Below are 18476 nucleotides of genomic sequence, written 5' to 3'. Positions count from 1 at the left end.
TTTAAAAAAAAATCTAGAAGCGTACCGGTTAAAATATTAAAAAAGAGGCAATAAAGTTAACTCAATTGTTTACACCCAGTTGATGTAAAAAATCTATTAAAAAAAGATTAGCTCAATTATCAATATCGATATTGTAAAGTTGTACACATTTATTAGGGTTCAAATGTAAAATCATATGCGTGAGTTTTCTAAACATTGTGCATTCCTTCACCCACAGACAAATTAAATTAAAGAAATCATTTTATATAGTAAATGATGTGTTTATTATTCAACACATGTTTATTTTTTTTCAAGATTCAACACATATTTAACTTGTTTTAAGATAAATTTTTCTTTCGTCGATTTTTTAAATGCACTATATAAACATTTAAAAAATTTATCTTAAAACAAGTTAAACATGTGTTGAATCTTGACAAAAAAAAAAACCTTTTTAATTGATAATTGAGCTAACCTTTTTTTAATAGATTTTTTACATCAATCGGGTGTAAACAATTGAGTTAACTTTATTGCCTCTTTTTTAATTTTTTAACTGGTATTCTTGTAGATTTTTCTTAAATATAGTTAAATATATTTTTAGACCCTAAAGTTTTTAAATTTCTATTTATTTTTTATAAATTTTTTTTCTATTTCTGATCCTAAAAAATATATTCGGTCACCGCTTTTGATATATTCTTTCAAGTTCATTCATATGTATCAATCATATTTTTAAATGAATTTTTTCAAGAATGTCTAGAATAGTATAAGAATTTTTCTAACTTTTTTTTAAAATTTAAACAAAAAAGTGAAAGCGTCAAAAACATAAAAAAATTATATTAAATTCATCAATTTTTAAAAATTCTAAGACTTTACAAAAAAATTTGTATAAACTAAACTTAACTGCAAAAAAAAATTCAAAGAAATTAAAAGCAAAATTTTAATTCAAAATTTATTTAGTACAAAAAAATAAATAAAATAATTTGTATACAACCTTTTGGGATAACCCTCTCTCATACACTCATTATATCTTTATTTTCTCTCTTTATTGTTTTAATTTTCGTGTCAATAGATACATTTCTTTCTATATTTTTTGTTGTTCTATAAATTGTACATAAAGTGGTTGTTCAAATAACATACTAAAAAAATATTGGCTTAATTGATCCACCGATTCTTTAACTTAATTGTTTGTTTCAAAATGGTCTCATAACTTAAAAAATATTTCAAAGCGGTCCTTTAAGTTTCTTGCCGTCACGGTTTTTGGTCATCTCCATTATCACTTTAATCTTAAATGTATAAGGTAGACCAATATTAAAAGTGGTCTACCATAAACCTTATTAATTTTATGAATAATGACTACACCATCATTAAAGAGTAGGTTTAATTTTATTTTTTAAAATTTTCTGAATTTTTTTTGGATTTTTTTATGATAGTTGATGCAGTTGTTGCTGAAGATGGTGAGGAGATCAAGTAAGAAGATGAAGAAAAGGAAAAAATAAAAATAAAGTGTTGGGGTGTGTTTGTTTTAAGTTTACCAAATTTATTCCTAGGAATAACATTCCTTGGAATATAAAGATGGGAATTTTATTCCAAGGAATTTAGGAAATATATCTTTGGATAGCTTTATAATATTCCTAATAACCATAAAAATAGGGATTATAATAGGTAAATTATTTATGAATTTATTCCAATCTCCATGGGAACTTTATTCCCACCCTTTCTCTTGGGAAATTTTTTCTATTCCCAGGAACATTTTATACCAAGGAATAAATTTTTGTAAACTTGTAACAAACATAAGCATATACATTTCTATCATTTTATTCCCGGGAATCAACAATTATAACTTGAAACAAACACCCCCTTGGTAGTTTAATATAACATAAATAGACTTTCACGATTCACTTTTAAAAAGAAAATAAAATCAAAGCTTAACATTTATAGAATTATTAAGGTATATGGTGGACAATTTTTAATGTTGGTTCACTTTACATATTTTTTTTTTTTGTACAAATTCACTTTATATATTTAAAGTTAAGAAGTTATGGAATCATTTTAAAACAAACAATTAAATTAAGGAATATGTGGATCGATTAAGCAAAAAAAAATATACTACTTTCAAACACTCCCACATGGAGGAAAAAAAAGTAAAATAAAAGGAAAGTTTGCTAAGGAAAAAGCTGTCTTTCACTAGTCGTCACTCTGCCGCCAGCTGTGACGCGTTATGAATCACAAATCAAGCCTTCGAAAATTGATTTTCAACTTTCAAAAAGTCTTTTTTCTTTTTCAATTAAAATTAAAAGGGTTAATTAAATTTTTAGTCCCTATAAATATTTCCAATTTTATTTTTAATTCTTATAAAATAAAATCACAATTTTTAGTCTCTATAAAAATTTTCATTAGCATTTTTAGTTTCTATAAATTTTTCCATTAACACTTTTAATCTTGTAAAAAATTTCATCAACAGTTTTGGTCCTTAAAATGCTTAAGAAAAATGTCACAAAAACTAAAAAGTGTAATTTTATTTTGCAGGACTAAAAACAAAACTGTCAATATTTATAGGGACTAAAATTAATTAACCCAAATTAAAATACTAGCCAACCAATAACGTGGTTATAATAAATATGTAAAGATAAGCATGTTTGTTGAAAAAAAGAGATAAAATCCATAAAAAAGTATAGAATATTATTCCTAATCCAGTTACACCATGGCACGTTTTCCATATCCACCCCCAATCTTTTTTCTCTATAAAACCTACCTCTCTTATCCCTTCAAAACCTTCTTCGCATAAACTTTTCACCAACCCTAATCCTCTAATCCTAAATCCTAATCCTAATCTCTTTTTCTCTCTTTTCTTCAATCTCTTCTATTTCCCCTCAAAACTCTGTCTCTCTGTTTTTCGATCTAAGCTTTTCTGATTTGATTTAATTGCAAAAATCTTCAATGTTTACGGAATTTCTATGACGTTGGCAAACCTTCTCCGTCGTATCCGTCTTCGTCATTCTTTCTCCGTCGCGTTTCTTTACTGGTTCTACGTTTTCTCATGAATATTCTTTCATCTCTGTAATCTCGTTAATCTCTATAATCTCTTTTCATCTTTTCTCACTTTTTTTAACAAAACAAACTAGATCTGCATAAACATAATCCTATTTTCACCAATTTTGACAAATTTACCGATTCAAATCCGGAATCCGATAATCAATGGCTTCGATTCAACGTCCTGTAAGTTCATGCTCTGCTTCAGGAGGTTCAGACGGTATGGATCTACAAATCGACGAGCGAAAACGCAAGAGGATGCTGTCAAACCGTGAATCTGCGAGACGATCCAGACTGAGGAAGCAGCAACAGGTTGAAGATCTAACCGGAGAAGCCGGTAAATTGAAAATCGAGAATGACCGTCTCGCGAGGAGCATAAAGGCAACGGAGGAAGCGTATCTGAAGATGGAAGCTGCTAATGATGTTATCAGAGCGCAGACTAGGGAATTGGAGGCTCAGTTTCGCTTTTTGAATTCTGTTATTGATGCTGCTGCTGCTGAAGAGGCTAATAGTTTCTCCGTTGATGATGTGCCTTTGATTGATGATCCTCTTCTCAAACCTTGGTTCATACCTTATCCAAATTATTCTATGGCATCGCATGAAATGATGCTGCGTTGATCTCTCAAATCTTGTTGTTTATTAAGTAGTTTAATTATGTTTCTGTTTTTTGTTTTTGTTAATTTAGTTATGTGTGTGTTTTATTTTATGTCATTGAATAAACAAAGACTTGTTCTTGTGTTGGTTTAGTCTAGTGAAGATTGTTAATGTAATGCACTTTTTTATTTATATAAAAAAGTTATTATTAGTGTGAATGTTAAAAGGCATTGTTTTCATCGGTGTGAATGCGGCTTGTGTGAACAAATATCTACTCCCTCCGTCGCGTTATATAAACATCCTTTTATTAGAGGCAAAAAAATCCTTACATATAAGGACGCATGGTGTAATTCGGGTTGTGGTTGTTCCAAGTTTGTTGTGTAAAGAGTTTGATCATCAAAATTTGGACAACCAACTTATATGACAATTTATAAAACCACATATGGAAAAAAACAACTTAACGAGATTTTTTTGTAATAATTTTTAAAATCACGGTGGAAGCATGCTTCGCGTGGGTTTGTAACCTGACGCCTAACGAATCCGACATTAAAATGATTCTTGTGCGATTTTGGTCTTCTTGAATATTGAAGATACGCGTATTTGCAGGATTTATGTAATAAAATTCTTTTTCTGGTAAATTTATAAGCGATTTTTGTATTGGTCGATGTAATGGACTCCGTCAATCGTGATTTATACAAGGTTTTTTTTTTGTTGTTGTGAAGGAATTTATTGTGTACAAGGTTGAAGCGTAGGTTGTGGTGGAACAAGAATATACCAACGAATATTTGGATCCCACGTGATTTTAATGATTTTTTTGGCTAAATTACTTTTTTATCCCTTAACTATTTAATTGATTTCGGTTTGGTCATTTAACTAAATTTTGATTTATTTTAGTTCCTTAACTTTATCTCTATTAAACGTTTTGATCATTTCCGTTAAATTTAATTAAAAACGTTAGGGTTTAATAAAAAAAATATTAACTGTTGTACACATGTCATTATAACATTGGCTCTGGAAATTTTTATTATATTTTTTCCATATCTTCAACTTCTTCATTAAAATTACAGCAAAAAAAAATATCTTTTCTTCTCTTCTCTTTTCAACAACCACAAATACCCAATCTCAATTTCAACAACAACAATTCCATCAAATCATTTCAACAAATCATTTAAGCAACAACAATTCCAACAATTCCAACAATTTCTTTCTCAAATCATAAATTGTTGAATTCGTTTTCCCCAATTCTGGAACCCTAACCGTTTTTTCATTTTCCCCAATTTAAGAACCATAATCGATTTCGTTTTCCCCAATTGATATGTTTGCTGTGTTATGATTATCGAGAGTGTGATTTGTGTGCGGTTTGCTATGTTTGTTGTTTTCCTGTGTTTGCTGTCATGGATGTGGTGCGATTTGTGTGCCTCATTTGTTATTCTTCTATTTGGTCTTTGGACTTATGGTTATTATTATTGAGAGTTGAAAGATGATGATGATTATGATTTTTGTTTATGCTTTTGGAATTTGTGTGGAAAAGATAATTGGAAGATGTGTTAGAAATGATTTTTCTTGTTTATGGTTTTTGTTATAAAATTTAGATTTCTTTTTGTTTATGAAGTTTTGGGTTTGTGTATGAATTTTATGAGTTTCTGGGTTTTTTTCTTGTTGTTATTGATGCTGTTGTTGCTAAGTTATAAACTCTAACGTTTTTTAATTAAATTTAACGGAAATGACCAAAATGTATAACGGAGAGAAAGTTAAGGGACCAAAATAATTTAAAAGAGAAAGTTAAAGGACCAAAATAAATCAAAATTTAGTTAAGGGGCCAAAAAGGTAATTTAGCCTTTTTTTTGTGTTAAACCATGTCCCGGGGCACTAGTTAAGGAACTAAAACTAGAAAATAAATTTAAGTTTTGCATTTGGAATAAATTGTCTGATCAAAATTCTCCATGTCAATGAGTTTTTGCTTATCTACTAATCTTTTTCCTCTAAATTGCTATGGATCTAGATTATTTGCCGTAGAATTTGTACGCTGTAACAGTTCATGACCGTTGATATGAGATCCGACGGTTTAGATATCAAACTCAGTTTATTCTGTAAAACAATATCATATGTTGATTTTAATAGACAATTGAAAACTGTAACCGTGTCACGCAATTACAACAGAAAATCTAAATCGTATTTTGCATACGCATCAACATGAAAAAATAACTTATTTTTAATGAAATAGTTGGTAAACTTTTTAAAGTTAATCATAAAACAAATATCATAAATATTGCATAAAAGAAATTTCTACAGATTTTTTTAATTGCTATTTCACAAATTCTAAGAAGATATTCAAGTCGACTTATAATTTTAAGAAGGTGATTGACTGACTATTCACAAAAGAAATTTCTTTTTCAACCTACCTATCTCATAGACGGTCAAGTAAGAGTTATTAACTCGTACTCCACATTAGTTCAAAATATACATGTCTGCTTAGACAACATTTTTTACAAGAGACAATTTTAATCCACTTGTTCCTTAATTTTTTTTTTAATCCACTTGTAAATTTGTTATAGAAGCATACATGTGGCTTCTAAGAAACAATTTTTATCCACGTATGCATGAAGAATTGCACAAATAACATATTTATTTCCCTAAAAAAAAAAACATATTTATATTTAACAGAGACGTAATTGCTTATTAAATACTCTCTATAGGACTCTGATATTAAATATAAGTAGAAATGTGCATATATTTTGTCTAAATTTAAAACAAATACATGTATTATTTTGTTTATATTTAGGACACAACATATTTAGCTAACCTGTGTATCTAACCACCCCATAAAACCATTTGAATATAGTTGTACTTGCAAGTTAATTTTGCAAAAAAAAAGGATAGCCATATCTACAAATTTTATATAGATAAAAACAGCTATATTATAAACAAAAGTAATAGGATGAGCTAGAATTATAACTAGTTTTTTTTTTTTTACTTGTAAAGATGGTATATATGGATTATTCAATCATGCTTAAATGAAAATTAATTAATACACAACAGAAATGATAATAAAAAGGGAGATTTGATTTGATAGTATCATTCAGTTATCATATGTGCGACACTCATCAGTCTCCGGATTGTCCTTGCAGTATTCCTCGAGAGGGTCCGACGTCTTTTTCTTATCCCTTGCATGGCTTGCCGCTGCACTCAATTCCTCCACCTCATCCCACGCCGCCACACATTCACCGCTAGTGGCGTCTCCTGCACACGCCTCTTCCGCACTCTTTATGCTCTCTTCCACCTTCCCGGTTATGTCCGGTGATGCTTGCACTGGTCGAATGCTTACCATCCTACCGGAACTGACTGCACCGGTCCATCTTTGGTTGAGCATGAACACCGGTCCGGACCTGATGGCCTGAGACTTTTGAAGAGACTCTGGTCCCTTGAAAATTACTCTAGGGCTTGAAAGACTCACACCAGCCATTGTTGCTGCCATAACTGCAGCTATTGTTTTTTTTTTTTTTTGTTGGTGTGATAAAGATGAGGTTTAATTTAATGGGGTTAGGGAATGTAATGGCGGGATATATAACCAATGTTGGTGAATATTTCTGGACGCATACTTCTTATCTTTTCACAACCTCTTGTTATCTTCCACGTTGGACCCATCTTAAGATATTATTTTTATTACTTTCTAATTATTTCAAGAGAAATTTCATTTTTGTTAGAAACCTTTCTAGCTCACTTGAATTTAGTCATGCAAATATTCTTGTATATTTTGTATCATTAGTTTAATAGTCATAATAAAATCTTGATATTTTGGTAGTCTTAAAGAAAAATGTTTGTTTGGAAGTGAAAATATCAGCCGTCTATTAATACGGTCTCTTATTTTAGCCAACCAGATGTTCTGATATTTGTCATAGAATAATACAATACAAACAAAATATATCATCTCAAATTGTTGCGTATCTATTCGTTAACTTCAATCTGTAAACATTGGGCAACAAGGCAAAAGTTATTGGCCTGAGACTGTACTAATGTTAAGAAGCATGCCGCAGGAGTTTACCACTCACGGCTTGAGAATTAATCCACAAAACTCACTTGAATTACATAACCGAAAAGGGTCATCAAATAACCAAACGAGAGTTCTTATCTACTCACTGGTTCTTCTAGGACAGACAATCCTTTCATAAGCTTTCTACACATTCAAATTAAGAACCACGTATTGAAAGCCTCAACTCAATCTCCTGTAACCTTGTTAAATTATACGTAAATGTAGAGAACAAAGTCATGTCCCCAAGTTGGCAACAATTTTTGTAAAAACATAAACTAATGGGAAACAATTTTTGTACTTCATTGTATTCCTAACAAGAAAAGGCTACTAAATAATATGTAGGTTATAAATTGGTTGATAAATAAGCAAACTGAAGGGTTATCAGACATAAGGCTGACCTTTCCTGCCATAGAGGTAGCAAAAATATCCCATTCACAAAACAGTAAATCAAACTTAAGTGAGAGGGGTCACAATAAATACGAGTGAAGGAGCACCCTAGGCTATGGCGGGAAGGTTGACGGGAAAATGAGGGAAGTGCTTTGGAAAAAAACATGATCAAATGGAAGAAATAGAAGACTTTAAAAGAGGAAGAATTAGGGGGTTTATTTTTCTTCGGACTACAAAACCTTCGTAATTTGGGGGAAACTCAATTGGCTTAAAAGATGATTTTGGATGGTTTATATTAATTATTCAAATTCAATTTAGGCTGGTATCATATAATTAAGATTAAAAAATATATTAATCATAAGCAGTAATTTATCATTTTTAAAAAAAATACTCTTTCAAAAAATGTGAAAGACTTCTTCATTTTTCTTATATTTCCGACCCCTCAAAGTCAGCCCCTCCCTTCCAAACTCCCAAACAACACCTTAGAGAATTTTTGAAGATAGAAAGAAACATTCGAAGACTTTGGGAGTTGAGACTTGAATGAGGGAGTAGCAAGGGTGGTTAAACTCCCACTTTGTTTCAATGTCAGGGTAGGGTGGTTGGACTTGAGAAAAATGGAAATAGTAAGAATAAACTCTTGATCACTGATTCAAGGAAAATCTAATAACATTTCATAGCCCAACTGTCCTAAAATCCTAACCGTTTGTTGAAGGGGTAGGAATAGCTTTATCATATCCTTAATATTCCCCAACACCAAAACAAAGCATTGAAATATTGTCCCAGAAGTAGCTGGTCAAATATCGTAACAATTTGGGTAACCTTCTGCTATTTATTTTCCATCCCTATCAGCCGATTGCCTTTTCTTTTTGCACAAACAATGGTTAGCATGACCCAAAAGAAAGGAGGATACACCACAATTGGGAAGGATTTTTTTACATCCTAAGTGAGGTATCCAGCCTAAGGACCGACTAATCCTGGCGAGACATCCCACCATCCCGGGCGAACATATGCATGTTCAAATATTTCAGGCAGTGTTTATCAGTATTTTTCCGTCCTAGTATCCCACCACCCCAGGCGAACATATGCATATTCAAATGTTCCAGGCAGTGCTCAGCAGTATTCTTCCCTCCTAGTACTAAACTCTACACTTGTAAAGTTGTATAATTTGAAATTTATGGATTAGATGAAAAGGTTACCAAAGATTATATGTCAGCAACAGTCTCTTAATATTTGTCATGTGGTGATATAACATGCTGACCCAATACACATTAATTCTAATACTGCAACAAGCCCATCCTAATAATACACACTCATCCTAATAATACACACTCATCCTAACAGTCTTAATAGTAATTATTATATATATTCCCATCATTCAGACACACAGAGACGACTAGTGTAATTGCAAAAAAAACAAGCTACCAATATCAATACTGCTGAAATAACACAAACATGTAATATAACATTGCTTCATGAAATTTCTACAAGACAACATAATCCAAAATCAGAGCAAGAACTTATTATTTGCAATGTATAAGTAGCTCGGCTCATTTACACGAGCCAATTGAATATAGCAACAAACAAAAGGCTTGAATAGAGTTCAGTCTACAGAAGGAAAGCATCGCAACATCATTTTACTCTTCATCTACAACAACACTAATCTCACCCTTTTCGAGTAAATCGTAAAAGGTCCTGGTTTTTCTCTGTTCATTCCAATGATGCATCTTCCATACACCACCAGCAACTAAACCAAGTGTGATTCCAATTATTATCTCCTTAACGACACTTGGACCCTTCAAGGTAGCGTGAGCAATCCTAGGACCAGACATTTTCTTCTTTGTCTTGAAGGTTGTAATTACTGCAAGTTACAAACAAATATACAAAAAATGAATAGAGTTCAAGATAGACTGAACAATCTAAATAACGAATCTGATCTGACAGTGTGTTGAACACAAGAGAATGAAAGGAAACATAAAGCAAAGGGAAAGACAGGAGAAGTGACATTCCATTTTTTCAAACATTCTCTTGGATCAAAAAAAGGTAGAAAACACAAGGGAGCCATTGTCACTGTGAATTCATTTACCAATCAGCTCAACAAACCCTTAGCAGATCTTGTTAGCCCACCAAACAAATAAAACATGCTACAAGTTGCATTCTCATTGAAATGAAACTGGGCGATAAATATTAGCTCTACACATTCTCAAAAGCATGCAGTATAATGTCTGTATACTCTTTCCATCTCATATTAAATGTCATGATTGGAATATTTGTTTGTGGCATGTTACTTGCCATTTTAGAATGCCAATGAAGCATTGATTAAATTTTTCCACTCATATACACTTATATATTGTATCTAGCCTGCTAAGAATGAGCTTAGTTTATAAGAGAAATTGGTTCACTCAATCATTTTCTTAAGAACTGCACATAACCTTAAGCTATCAAGCAGACTCAGACATGACCCGGACACGTCGACGCCAATAATAAGTTTGAAAATGACATAATTCAATGTAATCAATCATATGTCTAGGTGTCGTGAGTAGCTTCTTATTCTTCTAGACTACTAAATTTACAGAAGACGCAGCACATACAACCCAAAACCTAAATAGAAAACTAACACAAAAATTGTTTCCCTATAAACACGTGAGAGTAAAACATTTCTAAGACTTCTTCATCACCAGATTCGATCATGATAGTTGTCTAGAACTTGATCTGACAAACATTTGAAGCTAGATATAAATCGTGAATGGGGTCAAGTATTTAATGTTTTGTAATTAAAAATTAAATTTCACTATTCAAAGAGAAAAATTCAATTCGAATCTGACCCTAATTAATCATTTTTTTTCTTCACAAAATTGCAATTAAATCAAAGAAATCAACATTATGAACAATAAAAACGGTATTAGGATGCTAGGGTTTGAAGATCGTAATAAGATTGAAAAAGGAGAGAGAAGAGAACTCACCAGAGAGAGAGAGAGAGGCACACACGAAGACGAAGCTGTCGACAGGATTTCGGACACAGCAATCCACCCACCTAGTATGCAAAATACAGGCCGAAGATTCTCGTCAGCCCAAACTAAGATAGGTTTGCTCTAAACTTCTTCTATTCGCACTACACATATTTATTAATACACCCTCTTTCTCTCATATTTTCCAATGTTGTCCAAAGGTATGTCTAATTCTTGAAAGGGTTAAATATGTTTTCGTTCTTTATAAATATTTAAATGTTTCGTTTTAATCTTTCTTACATTTTTCTTTGAATTTTAGTTCTCATAAAGTATTATGCTCATATTTTAGGTATATGCATCCTTTATATTTTTTAAGGAATGTTTATAAGATTATGAGTGTCTCTTCTGACATAAATTATAATTTCTAATAAAATATGATCTAAGTATGAATTTTTAAGCATAAAAACAAAATGTAAAAATTTAAATTTAATTCATCAATTGTTAAAAAATATTAAATTCTTGCAAGAGAGAATTTTATAATGTACTACACATGAATACAAATAAAATTTCAAATAATACATATAAATTGACTTAAAAAAAAAAAAAAAATGGTGATAGAAAACGTTTGAAGGACTAAAACTCAGAAATTTTTTTAAAAAGCTAAAACAAAAATCGAAATATTTATACGGAACGAAAACATATATAACACTCCTTTAAATTACTTTAAACGTCTCAACTTTACAACTTTAATATTTTTATACAAAAAAAAAAAAAACGAAAAGACTGGACACCTTAATTTCCACCTCGTCGCTTGTATCGGTAATGGTACAACTTTAAAATTCTCTGTTCAACCAAATAAATTATGGTTGGAAAAATGTTTAATTAAAATCTTAAAATTCTAAAATAAAGTTTAATTAAAAAGCTAAATATCAAGATGTATATGATGATTACTAAACTTTTTAAACTGAGTTTTTTTTTTTTTGGGAAGCTGAGTTTTTATTTATGTGTACCGGCTTGGTTGAGCTCCAAACATAATTGTTGTCATTTTAATGCTAAGTAGAAGCAGGAGATTGTCATTTCTTTTGCTTCATTGTTTTAAAGATATAAATGTCCTATGTTTTGCAAGTGATTGTGCTTATTTTTAAGTTATTTGTAATTGCAATGTCGTACAGAGAATGGTGTATATTATTTCCTTTGTGCATGGTGTGATGTGTAAATACTAATAAACAATAGAGTTAATAGACTCAGGAAATGAAAATTTGTTAGTACTTTGGTTGGTTCCCCTCTTACTGCGTGTAACGTGTTCCTCGCGGTAGTGTACTCGAGTTTCATTCCTTTATTTATTTCTTTCTTACACAATTGAATTGAATGTGGTGTATCAAGTAGGTCCATTTTAATCGTAAAAAATAAAATAAAGGGTCCATTTGACAGACACACGATAAATGGCTAATCCATCTCATTGAAAATTAAAACATAATACATGCTGGAATATCATAATAAAGGTGAAAATTACTTCACATAAGATTGTTAAAATGAGAAGTAAAGATAAATCTACTTATTAAGAATGTTGCCAAGCTCAGTGCGATCAACAACTCTAGAATGAGGTGGGTTTTTCGAATCACAATCTTACTAGAACTAGTCCAATGCAAACATGTATCACAAGCTTGTAGCAACTCCTCCAACAAACATTCTGCTGCAATGAACAAATTCAGCTGGTCTATCCGTTTGATTTCCCACGTTGTCGCACTTCTGCTCTTCCAAATACTCCATATAAACACAAGCAACACTTCCTCATTCTCTGATGAAAAAACCTCAAAAAGATAGAACATGACCTCCTTAAAACTGGGATTAGGATTTGCTGCTGTAAATTTACACGCAGTTGCACGCTGTAGCACATCTCAGCCGTAAATATGAGATCCGTCGGTCCAGATTTAATCACAGTTTCACACAGTAAAATAATCTCAGCCATCAATTTAAAATTGAATGGCCTGGATCATTTACATCACCCTGCTGTAACAGCAAGGAATCTGATTCCCTTAAAACCATCACAAGCTCGGATTGTATCACACATGAGCTAGTAACGAAATATGTGATAAATGGTCTCAGATTGCTCCTCACACCACAAATATTGAGTACCAACCGCGGTACATTTGCTACTCAAGCGAGCTTGAACCCGGAAACAATTTCTAGCCCCCATCCACACCACATCAAATGTCATTTAACTACCGTCAACTAACTAGTATCCAACACTTCATCCAAACATAAATGATATGATCAAAATGATATGCTGATCAGACCGTATACTATCGACACGAGTTTGTTCTCCAAGATGCATCGTCTTCCTGAACCACTTCCAACATAAGTCTATTAATAATTGACATTATGGACTATGGTTCCACCAACTTAGGGATAACATTCAAATTTCATCTTCTGTTCTCAATCTTGCATCGTCACCTCACTATTGACATTAGCATACGAGGCTGGTTGAACTAAGATAGTTTCGGGAGTGAAATAATCGTGAAAAATTTTCACTTTATCGCGGACTCGTTTTCTCATAATCGGAATGCTTCAATAAAGATTCCTCCCAACAATAATTGCATTACACCCCTTCGAGGCATTTGGAATTTTTTTTAAGGAAAGTAACGAGCATTGAAAATCTTAGCCATGAACATGTGTCTGATTGAGTCATTATGCGCCATCCTTGGTTTCCCAACAAAGATAGGTTGGAAGTGTATAAATTGCAAAAACCCATTCCTCCATGTGATCCCAAGACATCCATCTAATGCCTTTACTATCATTAGATTTGTCGCCCCCAAAAAGGAATGCATGAAAATTTCAATATCATCCAAGGGAAGAAGGAAGATATTCGTAAAGTAGATTTGTATAGATTGCAAGACCAATTTTATCGTCGACTCTTTATCAACTTTTGATATAGATCACCATCATCGCTAGTTGTGCAACCTTATATGGACAACTTTCATATATATATATATTTTTTTTTTTGGTTTGCAAAGTCCCCCTTCTCTCAGCCCCTTTTCCTATATAGTGTTCTAGGAGTAATGGGTTAGTGTTTCATTTTTGCGAGAATGGGTGCGTCACAAATTGGTTTTCGCGAGAAATAAACACATAAATTTCAGTTTAGTTAAAAAAAAATTACGTTCATTGAATTTACTCGATCCATTTACACCCATAATTCATTTAGCATAAACAAAAACGGGCCATATTTGAAAACAAGAAATAAGTGGGAAATCAAACTTCGACAAAAATTGCATAAACTAAATTTATACAATACATATATTTTAGTAACTAAAAATATATTTAACCTTTAATTTTGTATTTTATTTTTGTAGAAGAATATTTAACCTTTAATGTACGCTTGAATTAATAATTACGGGGACAAGGAGAAAAGATGACTTGTTTTTATCTAGAGTAATGATAGATAGACAACCTTAAAGTATACACCTCTTTGTATCACTCTGAAAAATTTCAGTTAACAAAATGTATGGTATATGTGACCATATTTTTTTAGTTGCTTGACCACTATTTCTCCAAAATTTATTTGGTTAACTAAGTAGAAAAATAGTGGTCAGACGCATTTTAGTTGCGTGACTATATTTTTTTCAGTTTCTAAATAGTGGTCACGCAGCTGAAAAAAATGTGGTTTCATAGACCATATATTTGGTTAACTTAAATTTTCGAGAGTGGTACAAATAAAACTATAAATGTTTTTCTAAAGCAAATAAACCGTTTTTTTATACTTAATTTTTTTTTAAAATCTTAAATAAATATAAAAATTTATACACAACTCTTCAAATTCCTCCACCCAAACATATCCAGTAAACTTCCCTTCCAAACAATTATATTTTAGAACATTTTTAGTAATAAAAACTTCCTTAAGAATTGATATAGATTTGCAACGTAGATATACATTGGATCAAACCATTTTATATGTATATTTCTATATTTAAAAAAAAGAGAGTATATATCTGTATGATTAAGAAGTATAAATAATTTTTTTATGAAATTTAAATGGTAGTCATTAATTGAAATAAAAATAAAATTATTTAATATTATTCAAAACATTATTATGGTAATCAAATAAATAATTCAACCTGAATTTTGTATTAATATTTTCCCCAGTTTTGCGTGTACCAATACAGTGTAATTGATAAAACTAAAAGACTATAAATCTTGTTTTTGTTATCAAAAACTAAAATAAATGTAATAAGGCTGGTTTATTCTATTATAATTTTTTTTTTATTAAAAACAATTGAATAATTTTATTTGCTAAATTACATGTATAATCTTAAAATTTAAACATGTAGAGTTATTTTGCTCTCTAATTTAATAACAAGTAGTCGCAATAATTCTTCAATGTATCAAAATTTTAAAATAATATCTGCATTTCATTAGTTAAAATAGTCATTCAATGCTGATATTAACTATTTTAATATAGCGACTTTTTTTTTTTTAAACAGCAAATTTATTAAGTTAAGCCTGTGAATATAATTGAAGAAACACATAGCTTGCACAGAAGTAAAATTACAAAACCACCAAAACAAAACAGAACCCAAAGAGCATGACAGTAACCGCCCCCCACTGTTATTAGAGTGTTACTTTTTCCACCTTGTTGATTTTTCGCGCGCTCTGTAAAATTTTTAAAAATGTCCATTTACAGTTTGGATTACGTAATCCGAATTGCATCAGCACCATGAAAAAATTGCAAGAGATACAAACCGTTATCACCATTTTAAAGATGAGTTTTGCTCATGTAATGATGCTTTACTTTGTCTTTTGTTTATCAATAACATGGATCATTTAACAGGGATTGGAAGAAAGATTTAGGAAGCAACAAAGAGAAAGAAAGATTAGAGCAGAATATATACAACAGTAAAAAAGGAAGGAAAAAAAAAACAGAATAATGTGCTACAAAGTGGTAAAGGGGACAATACAAGTTTAAATCCAACACTTCTTTACGTATAATTTTAATGGCTTCTAGACGCATTTTAATTTTTGCAGAACTTTTAAGGACTCAATACTTCTAGAAAGAAATGCAATTGGAAGGAGTGGTTACAGTTGGAATGACAGTGGCAACAGTAGCAACAACAGCTGCCTTAGCTCCAGCCATCACACCCTCTGTTTACACAAGTGATGCTGCTGTCTGGATTACGTAATCCGAATTGCATCAACACCATGAAAAAAAGAGTGTTTAGGGAGTTTTCGGATTATGTAATCTGAAAAAATCATGTAACGCGCCCTATTTTTGGATTACAAAATCTGGAAAAATCCGTAACTCATTTTTCACTTTTAACAAAGGAAAATACCATTCCGAATTATAAAATCCGGAAACCTCAAAGACATTTTTGTAAAAAACGTAGGGCACGCGAGAATGCTATAAGATGGAAATAGTAATACTCCTATTATTATTACACCATCCAAAAACAAAAGCAAAACAATCCCCTAAGCCCACTATTATAACCAATCTCTACACAGCTGCCACCTATCAAAACAGCCAACCACACTAAGATGGCATCCAGCAGAAAAAGAAAACCGTAGCAGGCCATTCCATATCAAAACAGCAGCACCGGACCTCATTGTTACCGCAATAAGCAATCTTTTGGTTTTGGGTTCCAACACCGGAAGATGAACTAATATATAGAGAGTGATATGAGAATATGTAATATTTATAGAGATTAATATGATAATAAATAAGTACACTCATGACTCTAAAAAAAAAAAAAGTACACTCATGAACTAATATGATAATTATTAATGAAATATTTTAATGCAAGAGATTGTTTTAACTAACGTAGTGTACAGAGGATATTTTAAAAGACTATTACCTCTTAATTTTATCTTCAATGTATAATTTATTCAAAAAAAATTTCAATATACAATTATTTCACACATTCTTTAAAAAAATATATTTTGCACATTAATCAATGAATACGATAATAATGACATATATATGTATAAAATAATTTTATTTTAATTAAATGTGTTTTTTGTTTCAAAATAGATCTAAATGTCACACGAGGAATGCTTAAGAGAGTATCACGACTTTCAAACATGTAATTAAAATAGTTTAAAAGTTGAAAAGTGTTTACTTTGTCTTTGGAGTGTATTTAATAGGAAAGTTTAGCTTGTTTTTTTTTTTCTAGCTTTGGCTGCGTAAGTTTTATGTGGGTTAATATTACACGAGGAAGTTATAATGATTTGGAGCGAAAACGACTTTCAAACATGTATTTGAAATAGTTTGAAAGCTGAAAAGTATTTACTTCTGTGAAGTCCAGATACGAGATACGATACGGGTACGATACGGAAAATTTTCAAAAATTAAGATACGATACGGCTGGGATACGTTAATAAAAAAAAAAATTATATAATTAAATGTACTATATAATTATAACCATTTTTTTAATATGCAAGTATATTAACAAACACAAGAAACCATGCTCGTAGCACATTAATATAAATATAATATTGACGATTAAGAGAAAGAGAAAAATGCAATTGGTTGTGTGGTGTGGGTCGTACTGGCACCAAAGAAAGATAAAGGAAATGTATGTATATTATATATTATAGTAATATAATGTTTCTATTCTTATTTTTTATAAAAAAAAATCAAAATAATATAAAAAACACAAGTATCCGTGCGTATCGGGATGTATCGGAAAGTATCGTATAATTATTTTTTAAAAAAATAAAATTTAATATTTGGATATTCTTCGGATACGTATCGAGAAGTATTGGGCAGATATCGGTGCAGGATACGCAGGGGATACGGTACGTCATCCATTTTAAAGTATCGGAGCTTCACAGGTTTACTTTGTCTTTGGAGTGTATTTAATAGGAAAGTTTAGCCTGTTTTTTTTTTTCTAGCTTGTGGCTGCATAGGTTTTATGTGGGGTAATATTACACGAGGATGTTATAATGATTTGGAGCGAAATCCTAATGACTCTTTTTTTCAATTTCTTAGCATATTTTGGTATCTTGTTTGAATTGGGGGCTATTAGTGGTTTATTGGTGTTCGAGTTTTTATATTCTTATAGAAGTTCTATGGCTTTCTTGTTGTTGTATTTGATGTTGGTAAGGGGTTATGTCCTCTAAACACATTCTTGTTATTTTTGGACATTTTTTTAACATTTCTTGTGCTCATAAATGTTCTTCACAAATCTTATTTTTGCTCTTAAAAAAAATATGAGGAAGTTATATGTGGGGAAAGGCTTTATAAAAGGTGGTTAAGGAAGCTTCTATTGTGTATGAAAAACTTTTTGAGCAATATTATAATATTTAGAGAAATGTTAGCAACATATTCTAACACACACTTTTTAACACACTCTCTTTGATTTGTTAGAATTCATATGGAACCCATCAAAATTATATCGGACCCATATAATTTGGTGAGACTCGTATAAATTTTAATTAATAAAAAAGAATGTATTGAAAAGTGTGTGTTAAAATGCATGTTTCTAATATTTCTCATTTATTTAACTTTAATTGTGATGCATTTG

At 31.0% G+C, this 18476-nt stretch overlaps 3 protein-coding genes across 4 annotated transcripts; 1 reads left to right on the top strand and 2 right to left on the bottom strand.

Annotated features, from left to right (window-relative positions):
- Positions 1–2698: 2698 nt before the first annotated feature.
- On the top strand, positions 2699–3818 carry LOC11414436 (bZIP transcription factor 53). Its single transcript, XM_003591354.4, has one exon. It carries the CDS (start codon positions 3172–3174, stop codon positions 3622–3624), a length of 453 nt encoding a protein of 150 aa, XP_003591402.1. The 5' UTR covers positions 2699–3171; the 3' UTR covers positions 3625–3818.
- Positions 3819–6477: 2659 nt separating this feature from the next.
- On the bottom strand, positions 6478–7147 carry LOC11412272 (calvin cycle protein CP12-2, chloroplastic). The gene has a single exon (XM_003591353.3). It carries the CDS (start codon positions 7073–7075, stop codon positions 6680–6682), a length of 396 nt encoding a protein of 131 aa, XP_003591401.1. The 5' UTR covers positions 7076–7147; the 3' UTR covers positions 6478–6679.
- A 2307-nt stretch (positions 7148–9454) lies between these two features.
- Positions 9455–11129, bottom strand: LOC11414886 (cytochrome c oxidase subunit 5C). 2 transcript variants are annotated; one of them, XM_003591352.4, is made up of 2 exons: positions 10978–11129; positions 9455–9875 (listed from the first exon to the last, which is right to left on the bottom strand). In XM_003591352.4, exon 2 carries the CDS (start codon positions 9844–9846, stop codon positions 9652–9654), a length of 195 nt encoding a protein of 64 aa, XP_003591400.1. In that variant the 5' UTR covers positions 9847–9875; positions 10978–11129; the 3' UTR covers positions 9455–9651. The 2 variants fall into 2 exon arrangements, with proteins under 2 accessions (XP_003591400.1, XP_039685740.1); XM_039829806.1 differs by having other exon boundaries at positions 9455–9878; positions 10979–11121.
- Between the last annotated feature and the right edge of the window lie 7347 nt (positions 11130–18476).

The sequence above is a fragment of the Medicago truncatula genome, chromosome 1 (assembly GCF_003473485.1).
Source record: "Medicago truncatula cultivar Jemalong A17 chromosome 1, MtrunA17r5.0-ANR, whole genome shotgun sequence".
Lineage (NCBI taxonomy): Eukaryota > Viridiplantae > Streptophyta > Magnoliopsida > Fabales > Fabaceae > Medicago > Medicago truncatula.
The sequence above is the reverse complement of the archived record's forward strand: the minus strand, read 5'-3'. Positions and strand labels throughout refer to the sequence as shown.